The following is a 21,888-nucleotide window of genomic DNA, read 5'->3' as shown; positions in this document are numbered from 1 at the left end:
AAGCCTCTAGAATTCAGCAGAAAGTGGAAAACGGAGTGTCTTAACACTTAGGTTCCCTCGAACATAGTAACAAATGTAATAATAAAAAAAATGTTTTTCTTTATAATAATATTTATGGCAAGGCTAAGTAAACATTTATTTACTTTCTTTATAAAGGACTAGTAAACCTTAACCGAAACTTTAACTATAAATAAAAAAAGTATATAATATAAAATATTGACAGAAAAATCTCTTTACTTTGCAAAATAAAGTAAACAATGATATGTAAATCGTCACAAAAGTTCCCTTAGAACAATTGGCGAACATTATTTCTATGAACGATCAAAAGCAGAACATTTTATTTGAAGCTAAATTGTATTACAATTTATTTACACAAATAAATACTATTTATTGTTCTTCCTTGTTTGCCATCAAATTAAATATGTCGTTTTCTTAAGGGATAAGTACATTAAAAAAATACTATTTTTTTAGTTTTTATTTTCTATATTATAAATCCCTATTTAAACTGAATTTGAATCAATAATTAATCTATGAATCTTTTCTTTTGTAGTCCACACTCACCAGCGTAGACATAGTGTTAAAACACTCCGTTCGTCAATTTCTACCGAATCCTGGAGGCATTTCGTATTGAGTGGAACTTAATTTATTACTTGCAGTGGAAATTGAATTCATTAATCAATCATTAATTAATCAAAGAGTAATAATAATTATATAATTTACCTAACATTAATGAAAGATTAACCGTAATGGAGATTCTCTCAGCTTTTCTTGCAATATACTGAAGAACAGAATAAATAAAACAACAATTTAAATTTACTTTTTAACAAATGCCTTTATTTATAACATTACAATGAATAATTGAAGTACAGTTGATATTATCTACTTTCTATAAGTGTTATACAATATTACCTAACGAATTGACTAGGGAAGTTAAAAAAAATATTTTATATATGACATTAATACAGTAGACTAGTTGTAGTATTGAAATATGAAAATTAATATGAAATACAGCATATTGAAGACCATAGTGCGTTAAGTGTGATATATTGTTTTTATTAGCTGACGTAGCGCTCATCTCCGGGCGTAGGCCAACCAAGCGGGTATGTCGGGTTTCTGTAAAAATAAATTATTATATTTTAATTCACGTGAAAATAGGGGTCAGAAAGTATCTTAATATTAGGTTCCCAGGTTCCCTCTGCCTAACCTGATATGTAAGGGTTTTAGCGTGAAACTATAAAAAATACTTTATACAGTCGTGGCGTAGTGGTGCAGTCTTATTATAAGCACGATGGTTGCGAGTTCGATCGCTATTGCGACGACCGATTTTATTTAAGTTCTTTCTTTTTGTCTGTTCTAGTTACACAAAATGAGGAACGGAGTGTCTTAGCATTAAGTTCCCTCTGCCTAACCTGCTGTATGCGGGATACAGCGTGAAGCTGATTTTATAAATTTTTATTTCTAATATCTATATATATAAAAGGACTTGTCCTCACTGACTGAGGTAAGACGCGCGCACAGCCGTAACCGCTGATGGTAGAAACGTGAAATTTGGACAGATGTTTACTTTCGTAATCTGGACATCCACTAAGAAGGGATTTTGAAAAACTTTAACCTTAAGGGGTGAATTAGGGGCTCAAAGTTTGTATGGAAAAAAATTTAGTCGGCACCGATTTTTATAAAATTTGAAATTTAGATTTTTAAAAGTATTTCATTGAACACGTGTTTCATCGTTTTCTAGAATTCTCCCCCTAAGGGTGCAAATAAGGGGTTGTAAGTTTGTATAGGTTTTTTTTAAATCGTCACCAATTTTTATAAAATTTAAAATTCAGACTCTTAAACGTATATAATTAAACACATGTTTCATTGTTTTCTAGAATTCAACCCCTAAGGGTGTAAATAAGGGGTTGAAAGTTTGTATAGGAAAATTCTTAAATCGCCACCGATTTTTATAAAATTTGATATTTAGACTCTTAAAAATATTTCATTGAACATGTATATTTCATGGTTTTCTAGAATCCACCCTTAAATACGCAAGCGAAGCTGCGCGCGTCCGCTAGTAGATGTATATTTTTATCTAAATTATTAAAGTGTATTACTTAAATTTATGAGTAAATTATGGAAGCAACTTGATTCTATTACAGAGTCGGGGGCGAGAAGCATTATCCAATTTATTAATATACAAGATAATGATATTACAGCTTGTAACGGTTTGCTGTGAACGAATATTGTATGAAGATTATTTTAATGTTATTACACCTAGATTATACTATTCTATCGGGGCGCAGGTGTTTGGGTTCGATTCCCACTCGAGGGTATGAAATATTTAATATTTTCATTTCTTATTAGCACAAAGTAACAGTATTAAAATGCGGAACTTAACGCCTCTCATCAGAGCAGGGAAATTATAATATTTTTTATAATTTCAAATCTTTCCAAAAAATAGGAATCAGACCCAAAATTATCTTATATACAAATCCTACACAGTCGAAGTTACAATAACATGGTCATGTCATCATTAATAGCAGGATAGACATAGAGAAACTAGTGCTAACACGCCGTCAGCTTCACGCTGTATCCCGCACACAGCAGGGTAGGCAGAGAGAACCGAGTGTTAAGTGACTCAGAGTGTACTCCGTTCCCCACTTTCTGCCGAATTCTGAAGGCATTACGTGTTGAGTGGCAGAACTCAACGCCGCGCCTCGACGCCAGAGCGAAGAATAAATATTTCACTTCCTCGAGAGTTAACACATTCCATACCCCATATTCCGTACAATTTTCAATACATTACGAGTCGAGTGGCGGAACTTAACGCCGCGCGTTGTCGTCCTACAATACCAGCATATGAATACAGGTATTGCCTAGTTATATTGCTTGTGAGTATCACAGTCATAAATACAAGTAAATCCCAGCCAACGCTAGCGAACGTAATATGGAACGGTGTTCGAAGCTCATATTGTGGTTGGATATTTTAAAATGCCATTCTAAGGCACGTTTAAATGAATATTGTAGATATAAAGGTTTTATGAACAGAAGCGGCTTTTATAATAGTATAGTATTAAATTATTTTTTATCAAAAAAAATCACGCTGTATCCCGCAAACAGCAGGGTAGGCAGAGGGAAAATAGTGTTAAGACACTCCGTTCACAGAGTTAGTTATTTTAATATTAGTAATAAATTGTATATATTGAATTTGTTGTTATACTAATATTATAAATGTTAGTTTGTTTGTTATGCTATCACGTCATAAATAATCAACCATTTATCATGAAATTTAGTTAGTGGTATAAGAATATCCCGAATTTGTCCATGTGACTTTACATATATAAAATTATATATATAAAAAATCTATTCTAATTTAGTTTAAGCCAGTGGAAGCTAAAGTCAATTTACAAATTTATACTGATTAATTAACCCTGAGAGCAAAGGGATCGTCCAAATATTCTTATTCCAAACATCGGCTGGTAGTGACCGTATCCTCTCGAAATGGTGAAATAGTAAGTTAATTAAACCAACCAATAAAAGGCGAGTGAAGGTTAATTTTAATTTTATTTTCGTAAAGACATTTCTTTACGAGCACAGAATATCTAAAAAAAATTATTTTTCTAGAAACATTATGGCAAAAAAATATGAGAATTTAGCGTTCTGTAGATATTGTTTACTATGGTACTCTCTGTAGATTAAAGTCAAAGCGGAAAAGAAAATCACTTTATTTTTTCCGCCACTCAACACGTAATGTCTCCGGAATTCCTAAAGTCGGTAACGAAAATGTCTTAATGCGAACAGAGCTTCTTGACACTAGGTTCCCAGGTACTTTTACCTAGCCTGCTATGTGCGAAATACAGTGTGAAGCTGAAAAAAATGTGAAAACTAAAACCTGATGAGACATTAGCTTTAAAAACCTCGACTATCGCCAAGTACGTAACTCAATTAAAATACAAAATCACCGAGAATGTATTTCGTTTTCATAGGACTGTATAAACATGGCGCGATAATTAAAACGTATACAAAAGTTGGTAGCCCATTTAGTGAGCTTTCTTAAAATAAAACAGGTTTTAAATAAATATAATATGTTAAATTTAATTTAATTTACGAATGGGTAATAAGATATAAATATATTACCATAATATAAATAGATTTTTTTAGATATAACTATATATAACAGTTTTACATACTAAAGTAGGTTTTTAGTTCCTTTTTGACATAAAAAAGAATATCTGGTGTCAATATATTTCCGATGATTTCATTAATTACAATAATGACAATGACAAAAAAATGATATAAATTAGATAATTCATTAAATTTAATGAAGTAATAATTGGCTCTATCTACCTATACAAGGTAGATAGAAATGGAAATTATAAAAAAAATAAACAAAAATTTAAAACTATAACTATAAACTTTAATTATTTAAGAAGAAACTTTTTGGTGTTAAAATCGTGTTGCTTTTAACGATTTCGGTAATTACATTTATTTATAATGTAAAAGCGACCTTTCCTTGGCATTATATAAAAAATATTTTTGAACATCTCGTCAGTTTTATAGCGGAGTGTACTTTAGGAAATGAGAATTCCCCTCATCTGGAAAAAATTATATCTAATTTTCAATATCGTATACAAATATTAGCACTTTTTTATGAATAGGTTTATTTTCTTTTTTGTAACGTAATTTTGGATTGTTACAAGAAAAAATCATATTAAACTTATTGGGATAAATAAAGAATATGTCATAAATTTGAAAGAAAAAATGCATATTATTATTTTCAAAGAAGTAGTAATTAATTGCATAGGAAACTAAATAGAAAGTCAAGATGAAAACGTCAATAACGTTGTTGTGAGTTCGATTCTCACTGGATGTAATGGTTATATTTCTCTATATTGCAGTGAATGAATGATTGGACGGAGAATGAAGAGCGTACACTAGGTTCTCTCTAGTTTATTTTTTTTTAGAATTTTTCTGATTTCATACTAACTTCAAGATCCTTAGCCCAGTTCGAGAAGGCCTCAGAGCGCTTTCCAAATCTGTGAACAATAAATAAAGGAATGTAAATCTTTTTTGTTATATATATACAACGCCGATTATGTTTTCGTAGCATAGACTTAGAAAGTAATCGACTCAACATTTCATATTAATTTACATGGCTATAGTCTGTTACTCACACAGTTAAATAGTACTTTATTTTTCATTCCCCTTACGCCAGCACATTCCCCTCGGTACAGATACATGTTTTGTCGTAGGTAAAAATATATATTCATTAACTATATTAAAAGCATACAAAATTTAAATTAAACTATACAAACATTACGCACGAAAAAAATATATTTTTGTCTATTTACTTAAGAATTAGAGAAATAGAACATGTAAATCGAATTCAAATTAATTTAACGACTTTTACAATATGCACACGTAATAGGATTACTTGCAGGTAATTACTTAACTTTCATTAGTGAGCCTAATCTAATGTTTCCATTTTTTTTCCATACAATGTTTTACGTCTTTATTTTACGTACAATGTTTTTTTAGCATCACACAGACAGTAGGATAGGCAGAGGTAATTTAGTGTTAAGACACTCCGTTCCCCATTTTCTGCTAAACTCTGAAGGCTTGCTTGTTGAGTGGTGGAAATTAACGCAATGAAAATATTAAATATTTAATTTCCTCGAGTGGGAAATGAACCCACCACCAATCGTGTTTGCAGTCACACGCTTGTGCCCCTGTGCTACAACTCGCCTCAATAACATACAGTGTAAACACCACCGTGAGCAACTACGACTTAGATTTTTTTATCTGATTTAATAAGGCGTTAGAATCCGCTATCTAACGTATAATTTATGGAAAGTGGAGAAGTGAGTGCCAAGCTGCTCCTCTTTCATGAAGAAAGACTCAAAAGTCTTCAAAATTATCAGGAAGTATTATTTACTTCTTTCCAGCTATTATTATATACCCACTCTTGAAATTAAAAAATAGAAACGTATAAAATTTCATGGTAGCCTACTATCGTCGCTCTTCGTTCCATTTAACTGAAACCTGACTTAATACCTAAAGCCTCATTTAGACGAAAAATACAAAACAGAATTATTTTAAGAAATAAAGAAAAAAATACATCGATCATGCCCTACATATCAAATTTCAAGAATAGGGAGGGGATTCAAACATCGATATCGTACCTTGGTCGCGTGTGGTAGGAGTAAAGGCGGTCTAGTTTCTGCAATTGTAGGAGCCTCACAGCACGATCTAACAAGTCTGGGTCGACACGCTCCCCTTCCGCAACGTCACGGCGGTCAATCCTGCCAATATTTCGATATCGATATGACATGTATTCACAACACTAGCGACCAAGATACGATTGTTTATGATTGAAATGTTGTAATATTGATATTTGAAAGTGAATACGTCTTTAGGTCGATATCGGATCAAATTTGTCGGTATTTTAAAAGTTAAGTTCTTTATTACAGTCGGTAAATTAACCTTATCGCAAGCTTTATCTCCCTAATCAATCTGTTATGTTAATTTCGAAGGATATTTAAAGTTAAAATGTAATTGTTTCAAAGTTGTAAACACGTATTTCGTTTTAACTAGTATATACTATTACAAAACTAAAATTGTCTCATATTGCTTAAATATATAATATACTCAAACGCGACTTCGCCAGCTTAATTTTTTTTTTATATTATATTATATTTTATATTATAGTCAAAGGATTTTAATTAAAAGTATCCTATGTCGTTTCTAATACCTCTTCGAATATGTGTACAAAGTTTTGAGTAGTTTAGGCGTGAAAACTTACATTCACATTTATAATATTCGTATGATAATATAAGACGAAGAAACAAAAGGATATGTTAACATTATTACACGAATAAAAACTTTACTGTTGAAAATATAAAAAAAACTCGTATAAAGTAAAATTTCGTCACGACCACTTACGCTGATTTGCAATAAAGTGCAAGCTTATAATCTAATCAGAAAATTACTGAAACGAGTGCGCTTATATACGAGATATCGATATCGGTAATTAGTATAACACTTCACTAACTCATTACTGGGAGCGGGGAAGCGTTCACTACGAGTAGGTATAGATTTATATAAACTATAAGTACTAATTTATATAGGTTTTATAATTTATTGTGTGAAATTAATATTTTATTTATGTTTAATAGTTTAAAAGAATTAAATATAAACTTTTGTAACTTTTAATCTTCTTACAACATTTTTTTTTGTAGTTGGAACTTGAAGTTATTTGATATTGTTTTGTGAGAAATCCATATTTATTTATTTAAAAATACATCGACATATTTCACGTGAAATTAGTTTAAGGTATTAGGGAATGGTAATAATCAAAAATATATATTTGAAAAGAAAAAAAGTAAAAACTTTGAAGCAATTAAAAAAGCTTCTTTCTTTAGCTTTACTAGATATAGCAGAGTATATAGAGAGAACCTGGAAACGTAATTTTAAGGCATTCCGTTCCTATTGTTGGAATTTTTCGCCAACTTCTGAAGGCGTTACCGTGTTAAGTGATAGAACTTAACACCGCCCTTTGCCTCAAAAATGCTTACTAACTGAGAGCGAAAAAAACTGAAATATTGAAGAAATATTAAATATTAAAAACATTAATATGATCTATATATTAAATAATTTATTGAGAGATAATAGAACCCATAACCGCTTAAAGTTCCATGCTTGTACCCCTGCGCCACTGAACTCTAAGTAGCGCTTCTTTTCCAGAAAATATTATATTTAATGAATTTTGCGTAAATTTTAATGAATTTTGACTCAGTCAACTCGCTTTTGTTACGATTCCGTACCACCATATACCATTTCATCAGTATTCATCACGCATCTTCAACTTTTATAAAGGAACTTTACAGTTATAGTAGCTCTCATACTAAGTTTCAAAAGCTTTTGTAGAAAATAGAAACGGAAGCTTTATAAAGCGCAGTGAATCTTTTATTTCCTTGGCATTGTTTAATATAGTTAGTCATAAGTTCTAATTTCTTGCCATCCACGTTGTTATGACCATAGGATAGAAATAAATAAATGAGTGCCGTCACTATTATTTCATTTTATTTAAACTTAGTAATAAAAGCTTTTATAATATATATTTTTAAATATGAACTTAAATATTACAGGCATGATGTGATAGAGTCTATAGAAATAAAAATAATTGCTATTTATCAATTCCCACAAAACACCCATATATCTAAGAAACTCATATGAACAAATAAAGGAAATAACTATTTTGTACTTTGATTGAATCTTTTAACCGCATATCCCAAACTTAATCCTTTGACACCAACTTTTATGGATCGAGGGAACTTGTCAAATACTTGTCGCTTCTATTGGATAAGTTATGATAATTGGGAACTGTGTGGAAATGCGTAACAATGGCTAGGTGGATAATATAAGTACAATATAAATAGATATATATAATTGTGTATATTATATGGAAATTTATATATTTATTTTATCGGCCGAAATATCGTTTTTTTTATCAGCTTTACGCTGTATCCCATATAGAGGGTGGGCAAAGGAACCTACTGTTGAGGGATTCCGTTCCCCACTTTTCCTCGAATTTTCGAGGCATAACGTGTTAAGTGGTGCAACTAACGCTGCTCTTTTACCTTGATGCCAGAACGAAGTTATTAAAGTAGTAATAAATAATAATTTATTTCTCTAAGAGGGAATCGAACCCACAAACGTCGCTGTAAAATAACACGCTTGTGCTCCAGCACCACGACGGACTCTTATTTAATTTAACTCTATTATTATTAAGAAAACCAAGCCGTCACCGACAAATCGTTTCTATAACTTTTTATGTAGGAAAATTATATTGTATTGGAATGCATTGATAAATAAAATGCCATTTTTTTCTCAATTTAACGTAAATTTCTTGAGTAAATCTTAACGTTTTCTTTTTAATTCTTTTTATATTAAAAAACTCTAACATTATTTGAAGGAATAGAGAAAAAAAACTAATCCCATCCCTGCAAGAAAGCACACTATTTTGTAGTACAAATAAGATTTCTCGCCTCCGAGGTATTGGAATTTAAGTTTTAAGGGAAAAACTTTTATTATATTGTGTTTGTGAGATAGAAAGAAAAGTGTGAACAAAATACATGATCTTTAGTTAGTGTAGAGTTCATTATTTGACAGTAGAGCTTTTGGATTTTCTAAAGAAAAAAGCGAAAAATAAGTCAATAAAATGATTAAACAAAATAAAGTTAAAATTCATATTCATATGATAAAGCGCGGAGTTAAGTTCCAACAAGAGCACACGCGGATTAAGCCATAAATTTATTCTTTTTTCGTTTCCGGGACGTCTTTATTTATGCTCAAGAGATGATTAATATCAATTAAGGTTTTAGGACAGAGATTAAAATTTATAATTTTTCTGAAATTCTTTTATATGTCTTTAAAATTGGCCCTTCCTTGTCCAAAATAAAGAAATGTGAACTTTCTTTTTTTCTTTATTATGTGCACCTATTCGAATATTTATACGTTATCTAAGAAAATCTCTCAATATAGGTATATTCCTTATTTTATTCTTATGCAAAAGATTTAAATTCTTTTAGAATAAAAAAAAACACAAAACTAATTCCACCAAGTATCAAAGTCGCGATGTTATTTTTTAACTAAAATGGTTTATAACGTCGCTTCTAAACGGATATGACCATCTTTATACAATGCTTTGAAACTCATATTATATTATTTCTTATTTTACCGCAACTTTTTTAAAGTTCTTTTATATTTCGCTTTAAAAATTAATATTTACTATGAGACGCTAATGTTTTTCATACGGAAATTAGCTTTTATGATATATGGTGGAGTTCTTATTAAGCTTTTCATTTTATATGAAGAAACACAATACTGTCAACTTACTTCAGTAGACACCTGACAGTATTTAACGATTTAGGAATGTTATTATATATTTAAATATGAAGTTAATATGAATATGTACTATACCAAAATGAATGTAAAATATCTTACTGTTACTAAAATTATAAAACTGAAAAGTTTGTTTGGTTGAACGCGCTAATGACAGGAACTGTTTTAAGTTCAATTTTTTTTGCGTGAAAACGACGATACAGTAGACTAAAGTTTATTTCAGTGTTTTGAAAATGTTTGGAAATGCATTCATAAGCTATCAAACATGGAATCCACGAGTGTGACCCAAATTTTCAAAAAAAATGAAAATTTGGAACTTATTAACTTATTATACTTATTAATTTACACTGATATCACTTGCAAAAGCAATAAGTATGTATCGATATCATCACCCAATATCACACTACCTTAAAAAGCATTTTGTCTTAATGTCGTAATATTAAAATTTCTTAGAATTTATTTCTCAAAAACAATGAACATCAAAGAGAACTTGAACAATTATTTGTCCTTCAAATTGTAAATATTATAATGCTATAGACTTCATAGAAATCCTTTTATTCAGTCTGTCAATTAACAATTCTTTATAAAATGCCCTAAATATACGTTTTTTTTATTATTTTGGTCCTAGTAAATAATTAATTACGTAAAGGAATAAACAGTAGGAACAAAATTGGACTTTGTAAAAGTCAGAGTAAGTGGAAGCGTCTGATGTGTAAATAAAAGAAAAATAAAAATATAATAAGCCAGAGTCAAGTAAATACGCATCTCCTAAAATATTCAGTTCTACCCCCTAATTACTTTCCTCTTATATACAGCTTAAGTACACTTTAAGTAAAGATTACAAAGTTTGGTTTCTTATTTAACGCTATGGTGGGATTGGAAGTATTTTTTTTTAACTTTTTTGTTATATTTCTAATTATTTCCTCAATGTTTTTAGATGTTTTATGTTTATCGAAGGAATTAGATTCTCAATTTTTAATTTTACTAAATTTACTTTGCATTTTTGTTTTTAAGTAGATATACACATATACATATCGACATACTATTTGCTTACGATATCATTATCTATTATATTTTTTTTAGCTTCTAGCAGCGTAAGCTGAGTGAACCTAGGGTCCTAGTGGAGGTATTGCGTGATGAGTGGCAGAACTCAACGCCGCTCTTTACTTCATTACTAAAACGAGGAAAACGAAAATATGAAATATTTCATTTTCTTGAGTGGGAATCGAACCAAGAACTTGTCTAACGCTAATAAATAAGATTATATATTTTTTTAAAATTACTTCCAAGTAAAAATGCTTCATACGAGTATTGTCGAGTTCTTTGAACTCCTTGAAACCTTGACAAGAATACTCGACCGTTGGCTGCAGTCCAAATATGACTATCATCTCGCCTAGATAAAGATCTACAATAGTAACATTTTAAAGTAACACTTGTAAGGAAGCTATCGATAAGTAGGCACGCTTTAAGTTGCGTAATCGAGCTTTTCCCCTTTGAGTATATTTTTTTATTCTCCTTATTTATATTTAAATCGAGTAAATTCTGTAAATAAATTTTAATTCATGTTTTTTTTAATTTGCTCTTATCAAGTTTCAAATGATATTTTGTTTCTTAGCCAAAGCACCTAATGGTGCAAATCTAAGTCTCAAATACTTTTTTTTTCTATTTAACCTTTTAAATTATATTTTTTCTTACAATATGCATAAATAGTAGTAATATAATTGTCCTAAGTCAATTTTATTTGTAAGAAAAAAAGAATTCAGTGAAAAAGTACAAAATTCAATGGAACTTGGGTTTGGCAAATGCCTTAATGAGAACGGAGTGTATCAACACTAGGTTCCCAGATTTTCTTTGCCTACCCTGCTACATACGCAATACGGCGCGACAATAAAAAAAAATCTAAAACCCGACTTGCCATCTCTAATCGATACTTAGTTCTTCTATATCTAATATTTATCAATCACAAATTCCCAACCGGATATATAACAAAAGCATATCTAAACGTACCTAGGTCTGGCAGCTTGAGTATAAAGGCGGTCCAGCTCTTGCAGCATGCGTAGAGCATCAGCCATGTCGTGGGGTCCTTCCTCACGGGCCTCGGCCAGGCAGATGGCGGCCACGACAACGGCTAGAGCGATCAGGATCCTCTTGCTGAACATGATGTCTGGTGGGGAAAGTTAAGGATTTATATATATATATTTTGGTTTACGCTGTATCCCGCACATATCAAGGTAGGCAAAGGGAACCTGGGAATCTAGTGTTCTGAGATAAGTCATTCCCATCAAGACACTTCCGTTTCCCATTTTCCGATGAATTCTGTTCTTGTTCTTGTTGAGCGGCGTAACTCAACGCCGCGCTTCTGACGTGTTTAGACTTATAATATTGTTAAAGCGTGATATTGTTTGTATAGAAAAAAAATGCTCACCAAAAACTCACTTAACCAAGCGAACAACAAATAAATATTCACAAACAGAAACAATTCCAACAAATTAAAATCTTAGTAGCAACTAACTAAATATTCAAATTGTTCAAAGATTGTACGAGTATTGGATGAGAATTGTAATTACCCAAAAAAGTAAATTTTTGTTTTCATTAAAATTTTAATAAAATATTATTTTCATTTAAACTTAACACACTCCTTTCGCCACTTCCCAACGAATCCTGGAAGCATTGCGTGCCAGAGAAATATTTCATATCCTGGAGTGAGGATCGAACCCACAATCAGTCACGTTTACGGTCTCACTTCGTGCCTCTGCGCCATGACTGGCCTCTAATAATAAGATAATAGTTTCATTTAAATTCTAATAAGATATTAGGGAGTGGGCAGCGGACAGTAGGCTGTAGGCAGTGGGGGTCAGGGTTGGTGATTTTCATCAATGAATTTTCCGGCGAAACGAGCAAAGGCCGCGGCCGGGGAATTATCTTGACATATTCGCTCTCATATTATTATGGCGTCAAAGGAATAATGTAGACTTATGTTATTATGAACTTGTATGTTACTATAATTTGGTATATTTCTGGGCTTATTAAAATACAGACGTCCTCGTGATGTATTTGTTGGGTTTTCTGATATAGAAAATGTTTATGGTTATATATTTATTTATGACGACGAAGGGACAGAAACGGAAGTGTCTTAATGGGAACGGAGTATCTCAACACTAGGTTCTCAGGTTTTCGTGCAGGCTAGGCTTCTAGTGCAGATATAGTGTGAAGCTAAAAAAAAAGAAGTCTAAATAATCAAATTCCAGTATAAAATTTCGTCACGTTAAATGGACAGTGAAGGGCTTTGAAAGGCACCGAATGCTTAAGAAGTAGACTTAAAAATTACTCTTAAATTATTTGTAATACTGAAATGGTTTAGTAAAGTTATTAATCAATTACCCCAATTATAGATGGTGATGGTATGTATTTTTTTTTTTTTTAATCTAAATAAACATTGATAAATATGTAAGTGATTTTTCTGTACCTCGAAGGATACTTCAAGGAACGGGTTGGATTAGGAATGCTATGCAATTTTTATAGCTACTTCAACATTAAGGGTACGAGAAGTCCAGAGGGATTTTCTGGCTTTCGAGTTTTTTGACTTGATCTATGTATACGTATTTCAAAAGAAACTGGTAGCCTTGTAACTATTTGGTGAATTCAAAATTAATATAACAGCCCTTTTTAAACTTATTTTATTTATTATCTCTATTGAAAAATACTTACATAAAATGGTTAGAAGCAAATCAAAAGTAAGTAGTAAGTAAGCAAAGGGAACCTGGGAACCTGGTGTAGAGAGAATTCGTTCCCAATTTTTGTTGCGTTGTGTTGCTGCGGAGCGGACCCTCCTTACTAGGGCGAGGGATTGAAAATATTAAATATTTCACTCCCTTCATTGAGAATCGAAGCACAACCCTCGTGTTTAAAGTCGCACGCTCGTGCCACTGCGCTACTACGGATCTATCATCATTGTTTTACGATTATACATTGAATATTAAAAAAAATTTTAAAACTATTGTTTCGAAACAAACTTAACTAAAGCTACAACGTACAGGTAAGTTAATCTTATTTTAATTAATCTATCACATGGCGGAGTTAAGGCTTACTTTATTTGAGTTCGGATTATTACAAAATGGAGTTGATAACTTTTTCATATTAATAAAAGTTCCAAGTACTTAAACATAGATTACAAATGCTAATATGATAAAAACACATATTGTTTTATAATATTTAAAGTTAGTAACGCGGTTTTAAAAGTATTCTTTATTTCTTCTTTACCCATTTTCCGCCGAATTCATCAGAATTCTGCCTCCCGCTCTGGTGTCGAGCGAGCGATGAAACGAAAGTATTAATAAATAATTCATTGAATGGGGTTCGAACTCACAACCGTAATCAAACACCTGTTGCTCTGCGCCACGAGGACATCTGTTAATTACTTAAAAAATGTATATATTTTTAAAATACAGAAAATTCTCTTTGGTTTCAATACAGTGTCATTCAGTGCAGATACGTGTTTTCTGCTTTTAATTGTCTGAAGTCGTGTATTGCGTACAAATGGATACAAAATAATAATTAACGTCAACATTTTCTTTCCTTTTATATGTTAATTTTTATTATTTACTCGTTTACCTTTTTGTATGTTTATGGGTTAAATATTTTTTTTACACGCTCAACAGGAATATAATTATTATATTTAATTTGTTTATAGATGATAAGATAATTAATTACTATAACAAAGCCACCATTTATTGAATTACAAACAATAATATATGCGTTAACGGTGATGTATGTGAGAACAAACCAACTGAGGAGGATGGTCTCATACGCTAATTATGACACAAAGCAATAATCCATTAAGATATGTTACATATTAATAAGATTTAGATATGTATATTGGAATTATTTTTCTGTTGGTACTAACTGAATAAGTACCAAGTACTAAGCATGATGGGAACAGGTTCAAATACAGTGGGAATTTATATATACTACATAAATAATATATATGTGGCTTTTGGCAACTGTTGTAGCTTAATATTTCACATGTTTTAAAAATATTTTAAAAGTTAAATTTAATAATTAACAGAAGGTTCCCGTAGCCTACCCTATTTTATTGGGATACAGCGTGAAGTTAAAAACTTCAACTATAGTAATTTAAAAAAACAAATCTACCTATTTGTTTGGCGCAGACACAAAAAAAATAAACAAAAAACAATCCTATATTTATTATATTTCAATGTAATATGAACAAAATTGAATTTTTTTGTGACCCAACGAACGATTCGGCTATCAATTGGAATATTTTTGTCTTACTTATATGATAAAAACATAAAAATCGTCATACATTCTGACCCTCAGAGGTTTGGGTGAGGTGAGATCGCCGAGAGTACAATCCATTCAGTTTATATTTTCCATTTAGATTTTTTATTTCACATAATATTTTTCAACGTGTTTTATTATATGTTTTGTTTTCTATTAAATCTTTTGATATTTTTTTCCTATTCTTTTGTGATTTTTCTACTATATTAAAAAGAAAATGGAAGATATTTTATATAAATTTGGCAATAATTTAAAATTATCTTTTAATTCGGAAATGAAGGTTAGCCCTACGCACTCGGAAAAGATCATTCATACATTACATTTCGATACTTTTATTTATGTATGTACATATATTTCAAGAAGAATTCAGACAAGAATTCGGTGGAAACTGGGGAACGGAAGTGTCTTAACAGAAGGTTCTAAGGTTCCTTCTTCCTACCCTGCTTTTAAAACAAAAACAATCACATAGAATCAAACAATATACTAAGAATATTCAATAAACTATATTTAAATTAGAACAACACTTAGTGTAATCAAAATAACGTTTACGCCACCTAATTCTTAGAGCGCGAAAATTTCATTTCTAAATTAAATATTTTTCTTTTGTCTTTTATATTTTTCCTTTAATTGTTTTAATTTTATTTGATCTTTGTATAGTATTGTATTGTATTGTACTGTTCAACGTAATATAAGCTCGAATGTTAATGCGGTCATTGTATACGATGTTTACTTTTAATTTTTGACCGAAAAACCGCTTTCATTTCATATTTGTCCCAACGTAAGTACGTACGAGTACTACAAATTTTGTTAAAATTGAGTATTTTTTTATCTTTCCTTAATTAAAGTACTAAATTCACATTTATTAATAAATATTAGGTTAAATATTGTCTATTGAACTATTATTTTTTTAATTTAAATTGAATGAACGCTACAGGTTGGTTAAAGAAGTTAAATAGTTTTTTTATAAAGTTATTAGATGCCCATCACTCAGCACACAATGTCTTAGAAAGATTGGACAATAGAGAAAAAAATATATATTGCCACAATTATTTTATTATCGAGCCTTTTTTGGCTCGATAATAAAAATGCGGAAAATGTAAAATTAAAAAAGAAATTAACTTTTCACAAGTATACTTTACTAGTAATATATAACCTTTTAACAAAAGAATATTATAATTCTAATATTATTCATAATGTATTACACTAATAAAGTTCAAGAGTTACGTCTTAGGTCAGATCAAAGGAAAATCTAAGGCGATTCGGCATAATATAATAGGAACGCGATATGATCCCTGCGAAAGTAATAGCTTATTAACTTACTATTGAACCTATTTATTGCACAAATCCTTATAACTCATTGACAGATTTTTTTTTTTTTGATATAGATATTATGTATTTTAAATACGTAAATTAAGATAAATAAGTTGTAAAAAGCATATAATAATTTCAACGTAGCTCGATGAGAACGTATGGCTTAGTTGGTCAGAGCGCTTGGACGGTTACAAAGAAGCGCTGGTTCAATTTTTTTTATGTTTTCTAAGAAGTCATTTACTTTTCTAAGGTTGGAATAACTTTAGAAATATAAAAATTTAAAATATTATCTTTTTCTATTAAATATATATTTTTTTATTACTTATTTAGACATTAAAGCCTATCCTTCTATATGCAAAGTCAAAAAAAATTAAATGCCTTAAAATCTGATGTCCGCTAATTAAAATATTTTTACTTCGATACTAAAAAAACATTTAATTACCCATCGTTAAAGTTCCTTCGATCTCATTTATTCTACACTCTATAATAAAAGATTTTAATTAAGCCCTTCTTTTAAACGGCTTCATATTCTATATCTATTTAGTAAAAATTAATTTATGGATCTTTAACATAACGTAACGTAAATGAAAAAAATGTAGTATGAACTCTCTGTTTTTCATTTTCTGTTGTCACATTTGATCTTTTCAGACCAGAGAATTCACTAAGTCAAAATTGAACCCACAAAAGTGAAAATTGATGCAAATCGTTTCTGAGTTCCACCACTGAACACACAATGCCTCAATACTTCGGTGGAAAGCAGTGAACGGAAGTGTCTTAATGGGGAACGCGACTTAACATTAGGTCCCCAGGTTCCCTCTACCTACCCTGCTATACAGGATATAAAAAAAGACTATAAAAAAGAAAATTAAACCCACAATCATTGCATTTCATTTCTCCACTAAAATGACCACAAATTGTATTAACATACTTCATTCCGCAAAATGCAAATCGAACCTATAATCACTTTTACAGATATTTTTCCCCATTTCACCATGACAAATAATCCTAACTAATATACCGTTAATAATAAGGTAAAATAATATTATTTGGTTAGTTACCCTCATTGTAAATGAATGGGCGAGCTGAACCTCCAGAAGAGGAAAGCAAAAGAGGATTACCTCTTATATATTATTTAAATTTTATGTCCCTTTTAATGGATACGGTCGTGTCGTATTAAAACTTAGTTTTTACTATTAAACTATCTATTGGGGTGATGTTTTTGTTTAAATTGTAAGTTTTTGATATTATTGTTTTTGGGATTTAAAACTAAATAAAAAATTTATTATTTATTTAGGACTTTGTGTAAAAAGTGGATTATTTGTTGGTATTAAATAAAGTTTGAGTGTTAAGCCAGTCATGGCGCAGGACTACAAGCGTAAACACGAAAGTTGTGAGTTCGATTTCTAATCGAGAAATGGAAAGAAGATTATTTTTTTCATTTTCTTACTCTAGCGATGCATTAGGTAAAGCGATTAGCGACCAACTCTCAACATACAACGTCTCCAGAATTTATCTCAAAATGGGCCACGGAGTGTCCTAACACTAGATTGCCTACCCTACTATTAGTGGGTGGGCTAAGTAAGTGACTTGCATATTGTAGTACAAAAATGAATTCTGATATTAATTTTATGAACATACACTACATATATTAAATTCTAGTTTAAAAATATATATACTACCCGACATATTAAGAAGCTGTATTAGATTAGTAAAAACAAAAAGTAGGTAATTTTACCTGTACGGTGTAAAAGTACTCGAAGAAAGGGAATATCCACTGATTAAACTCGTAAGATCCGATTTCTAATGAGAGTACAGTGTTTGAAGACAATATACCTTTGTGCTATATCTTAAAAAAGCTTAGTACTTATTTAATTACTTAAAGCTATATATATATTCTTATTTGTTTGTAATGTTTAATCTTTTTTGGTGTTGGAAACACTAGTGCTATATAATATATAAATATTATAAACTAAGACTTGCGACTTCGCCCGCTTAATGTACATAACAATTAATTTACTAACCTGCATTACTTCATTGTTTTGATAATAATAACTATATTTTTAATAAATTATACCTTTATTCAAAAGTAAAGTTTTAGCCAAATCAATAAAAACAACTATTTGTGAAATAAGCGTGAACAAACGCACAGACAAACACACAAAAATTTTAAAAATTTCTCTGTATGTACGTGGAAACGTAGAGATACCGACCCGTTACTATAAGTGTAGTTAAAGAATACTTTTAATTGAATTATTCATAAAATTAAATGAAAAATATTTAAATAAAAATAAATCTATAATTTAATAATATATAATTATTAAAATTAATCTCGACCGTAACCGTACTTACTCAAAGCAACATTTTAAAAACCATTCTTATTTATGTTCCATTAGTATTCATAAGAAGATTACATTCATATAAGTTACTTAGATTTACTCGTATATAAAACTTATTCTTTATTCGGTTTCATTGTTTCCTCTTATAATATTATTTTAATCCTTTAATACTCTAGAAAAGGAGGATAAAAGGGTATAATACACTGCTATATCTAATGTATTTGCATCTTTTGATTCAATAATAGTGAAACCACTCTAGCTTATGATATATTTTGCTTCTTTTTCAATATATTCTTCTATACTTTTCTTCTGCCTTTGAAGAATGTAATGTACTACAAAAATATGAGAATATACATATAAGCCCCTTTGTTTTTTTCTATTTATTGCTTTATAACAAGGTAAACAATGAACCCTTTCTTATTTTAAGCTCAATTATAAAACAGCATATTAAATGTGGAACTCAACGCCGTATCCTATTTTAGTAGAGCGGGGAAGTTACTATAATATAATAATAACATTATGTGAGAATCGAAGCCTAAAAAATCGCATATAAAGACGTACACACTGTGCCACAATGGCGTCTATAAATTAAAACTATTTCAAAATAATCAATTCTACTCTCTCTCTCTCTCTCTTTTTTCCTCATAGCAAGATAGGCACCTTCCGCCCAATTTCGAAAACAATCTTAGTTAAAATAATACTTTCATTTCTTTACTTTAGTAACGAAGGAAAGCGCGGCGTTGAGTTCCACAACTCAACAAGCAATGCCTCCAGAATTTGGCGGAAAAGAGGAACGGAAATGTCATAATGGGAACAGAGTGTCTTAACACTATAGTAAAATTCTCGATTTAAAAATACAAGATTATTTACCTTACCTTGATGGGAAAAAGTTTTATATAACTTTGTTATTGGTCACATTGAATAAGTAATCAAGAAACAAACTTTTAAATCAGTGGTATTGAAATTTTAATTACTTAAATATAGACAATTTAGATAAAATTTAGTATATTTTTTTCTTGCTTATTGAAATAGAAGTTTAGAAAGTTTTAATCTGAATCTGGCCTAATTGTTTTACAATATAAAAAATGCTTAAAGTTATTCTCATTTTTTATTTGGATATGAAATTCTAAATAGTAGTAGTAATATAATTACATTATTTATTATATTTAAGGCCGTCGCGGCGCAACGGTCAATATCTAACTGTTAGTGACGGTTGTGAGTTCGATTCGCACTTGAGACAACGACATGTTTCCATTTCCTCGCTCTGGTAATAGAACAAAAAAAATCTCTAAAATTGAACGGGAAGTGAAGAAGGTAGTCTCTGCAGCCTACCCTGCTATATGCGGCAAGATTACAACGGCAGTTTACATTTCTCCATGATTTATTTTAGAACGTTTATTTTTCGTTTACATTTAATAATTCTTAATAAATATTATCTTTTATCAAAGAAATTGCGTATATACGCAATTTTATAAACTATAATATTATAGTTTATAAAATAAATTTAGACATAGTAGCATAGTGAAAGAGCGTTTGTATCTAAACACGAAGGGTGTGAGTTCGATCCCCATTAGAATGAATGAACCATTTTCATACTAATAAAGAGCGACGTTGAGTTTCGCCACTCACACTGTCTCGAATTCAACGGAAAAAGAATTAAAAAAAAAAACAATTAAAATTCATTATATTGACACAAAAAAACGGAAAATTAAATGTTCAAAGATTTTTAGAACGTTAAATTAATAATATTTTCATAATTCCAAGTTTACTTTCGAATTTTCAGAGCGTAACACATATTACGCGCGATTTTCCTTTGGGACTGCGATCGGAAAAGTCATTTAAATATGACATTTACATTTATAAGAAAAATAACTTGGTCCAGATTTTGTTATGTATTTAATAAAAGTTTTAGTTATTTCAATAAAAACTAAATATTATATATCTATGATTATTTTTTGCGCTTTTTTTATTGTTTTACTTTTGTTTTACTTTTTTTTATGTAAAAATTATAGTATACTATAAAAATAAAAATATAATACCATTTTAGGATTTTTCATTTCACTTTGATATTTATTATTGAGTTGGTTAGTAAATAGCGAAAACTAAATATATGTTTTTTTTTAATTAAATTAATTATAACTTTAATTTTAATTTTACTACTTTTTACATATATATTTTAATTCGTTTTAATTATACATATAATGAAAATGAAATTACAACTTAAATTACCTACGATATTTCGTAAATTATATCATGAAAATATAACAAATAACAAATTACAAAAAAGTCATCTCCATTCGTACTAAGAAAAAAATAAAAGTAAAAAAGAAAAAAAATAAATTAAAAAAAATAAAAAACCTTACCTTATTTAATCTTTCCGGTGATTTCGAAAGTTCTGAGCGACGAAGTGCAACAAGTTCCGTTGGAAGCGTGCTCGTCGCATTTATAGTCGCTTTGGGCTTGGGCGGGCGTAGGGCGGAGCTACGCACGCGGCCTAAACAGGTATCTTATTATTATATATATAAAGAATAATAGTTTTAAAGTATTTATAGAAAGTTATATAAATTATTTTATTAGTATTATTTGAATAAATATTAAATAAAATATAGATATGTAATTAATAGTTTGTGTATGCAATATAGAATTTTATCTATCTATCTATCTAAAAAAATATTATTATATCCAAAAAATAGTTTTTAGAGACAGTTTTTGGAAGTATTTTTTTATCTTTTACGTTTAAAAGCTGTACGAGTACATCGAATATTTAGCACAATAACATTTAATTATCTGATGTTTTATGTAAAAATTACCATAATTTATTTCTTCAAAAGTCCGCTCAAAATCTTTAGGGTCCCTTACTTTAAAAAAGGTAGAAACGGAACCCTTATTGAATCACTTTGTTTTCCATCTAGTCAAGACTATTTATCTCGAGTTTGTTTGGAGGTATCAAGCTGAAATTAATGACAAATATTTAAGTATGCGGTCCCTTAAAGCATAGAAAGAATAAAGCTTCAAAATCAACGCAACAAAAGATATTACGATTTTTGCATCGAATTTG

At 29.9% G+C, this 21,888-nt stretch overlaps 1 protein-coding gene across 1 annotated transcript; it reads right to left on the bottom strand.

Moving 5' to 3' along the window:
• Positions 1 to 854: 854 nt before the first annotated feature.
• Positions 855 to 21,324, bottom strand: LOC146539861 (uncharacterized). The gene is made up of 5 exons (XM_085207463.1): positions 21,194 to 21,324; positions 11,893 to 12,049; positions 6,165 to 6,284; positions 4,970 to 5,018; positions 855 to 1,113 (listed from the first exon to the last, which is right to left on the bottom strand). The coding sequence occupies exons 2-5, from the start codon at positions 12,042 to 12,044 to the stop codon at positions 1,072 to 1,074; spliced, it is 363 nt and encodes a 120-aa protein (XP_085063589.1). The 5' UTR covers positions 12,045 to 12,049; positions 21,194 to 21,324; the 3' UTR covers positions 855 to 1,071.
• Between the last annotated feature and the right edge of the window lie 564 nt (positions 21,325 to 21,888).

Source organism: Heliconius melpomene, chromosome 3, assembly GCF_056956725.1.
Source record: "Heliconius melpomene rosina isolate 202511_hmr_F chromosome 3, ASM5695672v1, whole genome shotgun sequence".
In the NCBI taxonomy this organism is placed as follows: domain Eukaryota; kingdom Metazoa; phylum Arthropoda; class Insecta; order Lepidoptera; family Nymphalidae; genus Heliconius; species Heliconius melpomene.
The sequence above is the reverse complement of the archived record's forward strand: the minus strand, read 5'-3'. Positions and strand labels throughout refer to the sequence as shown.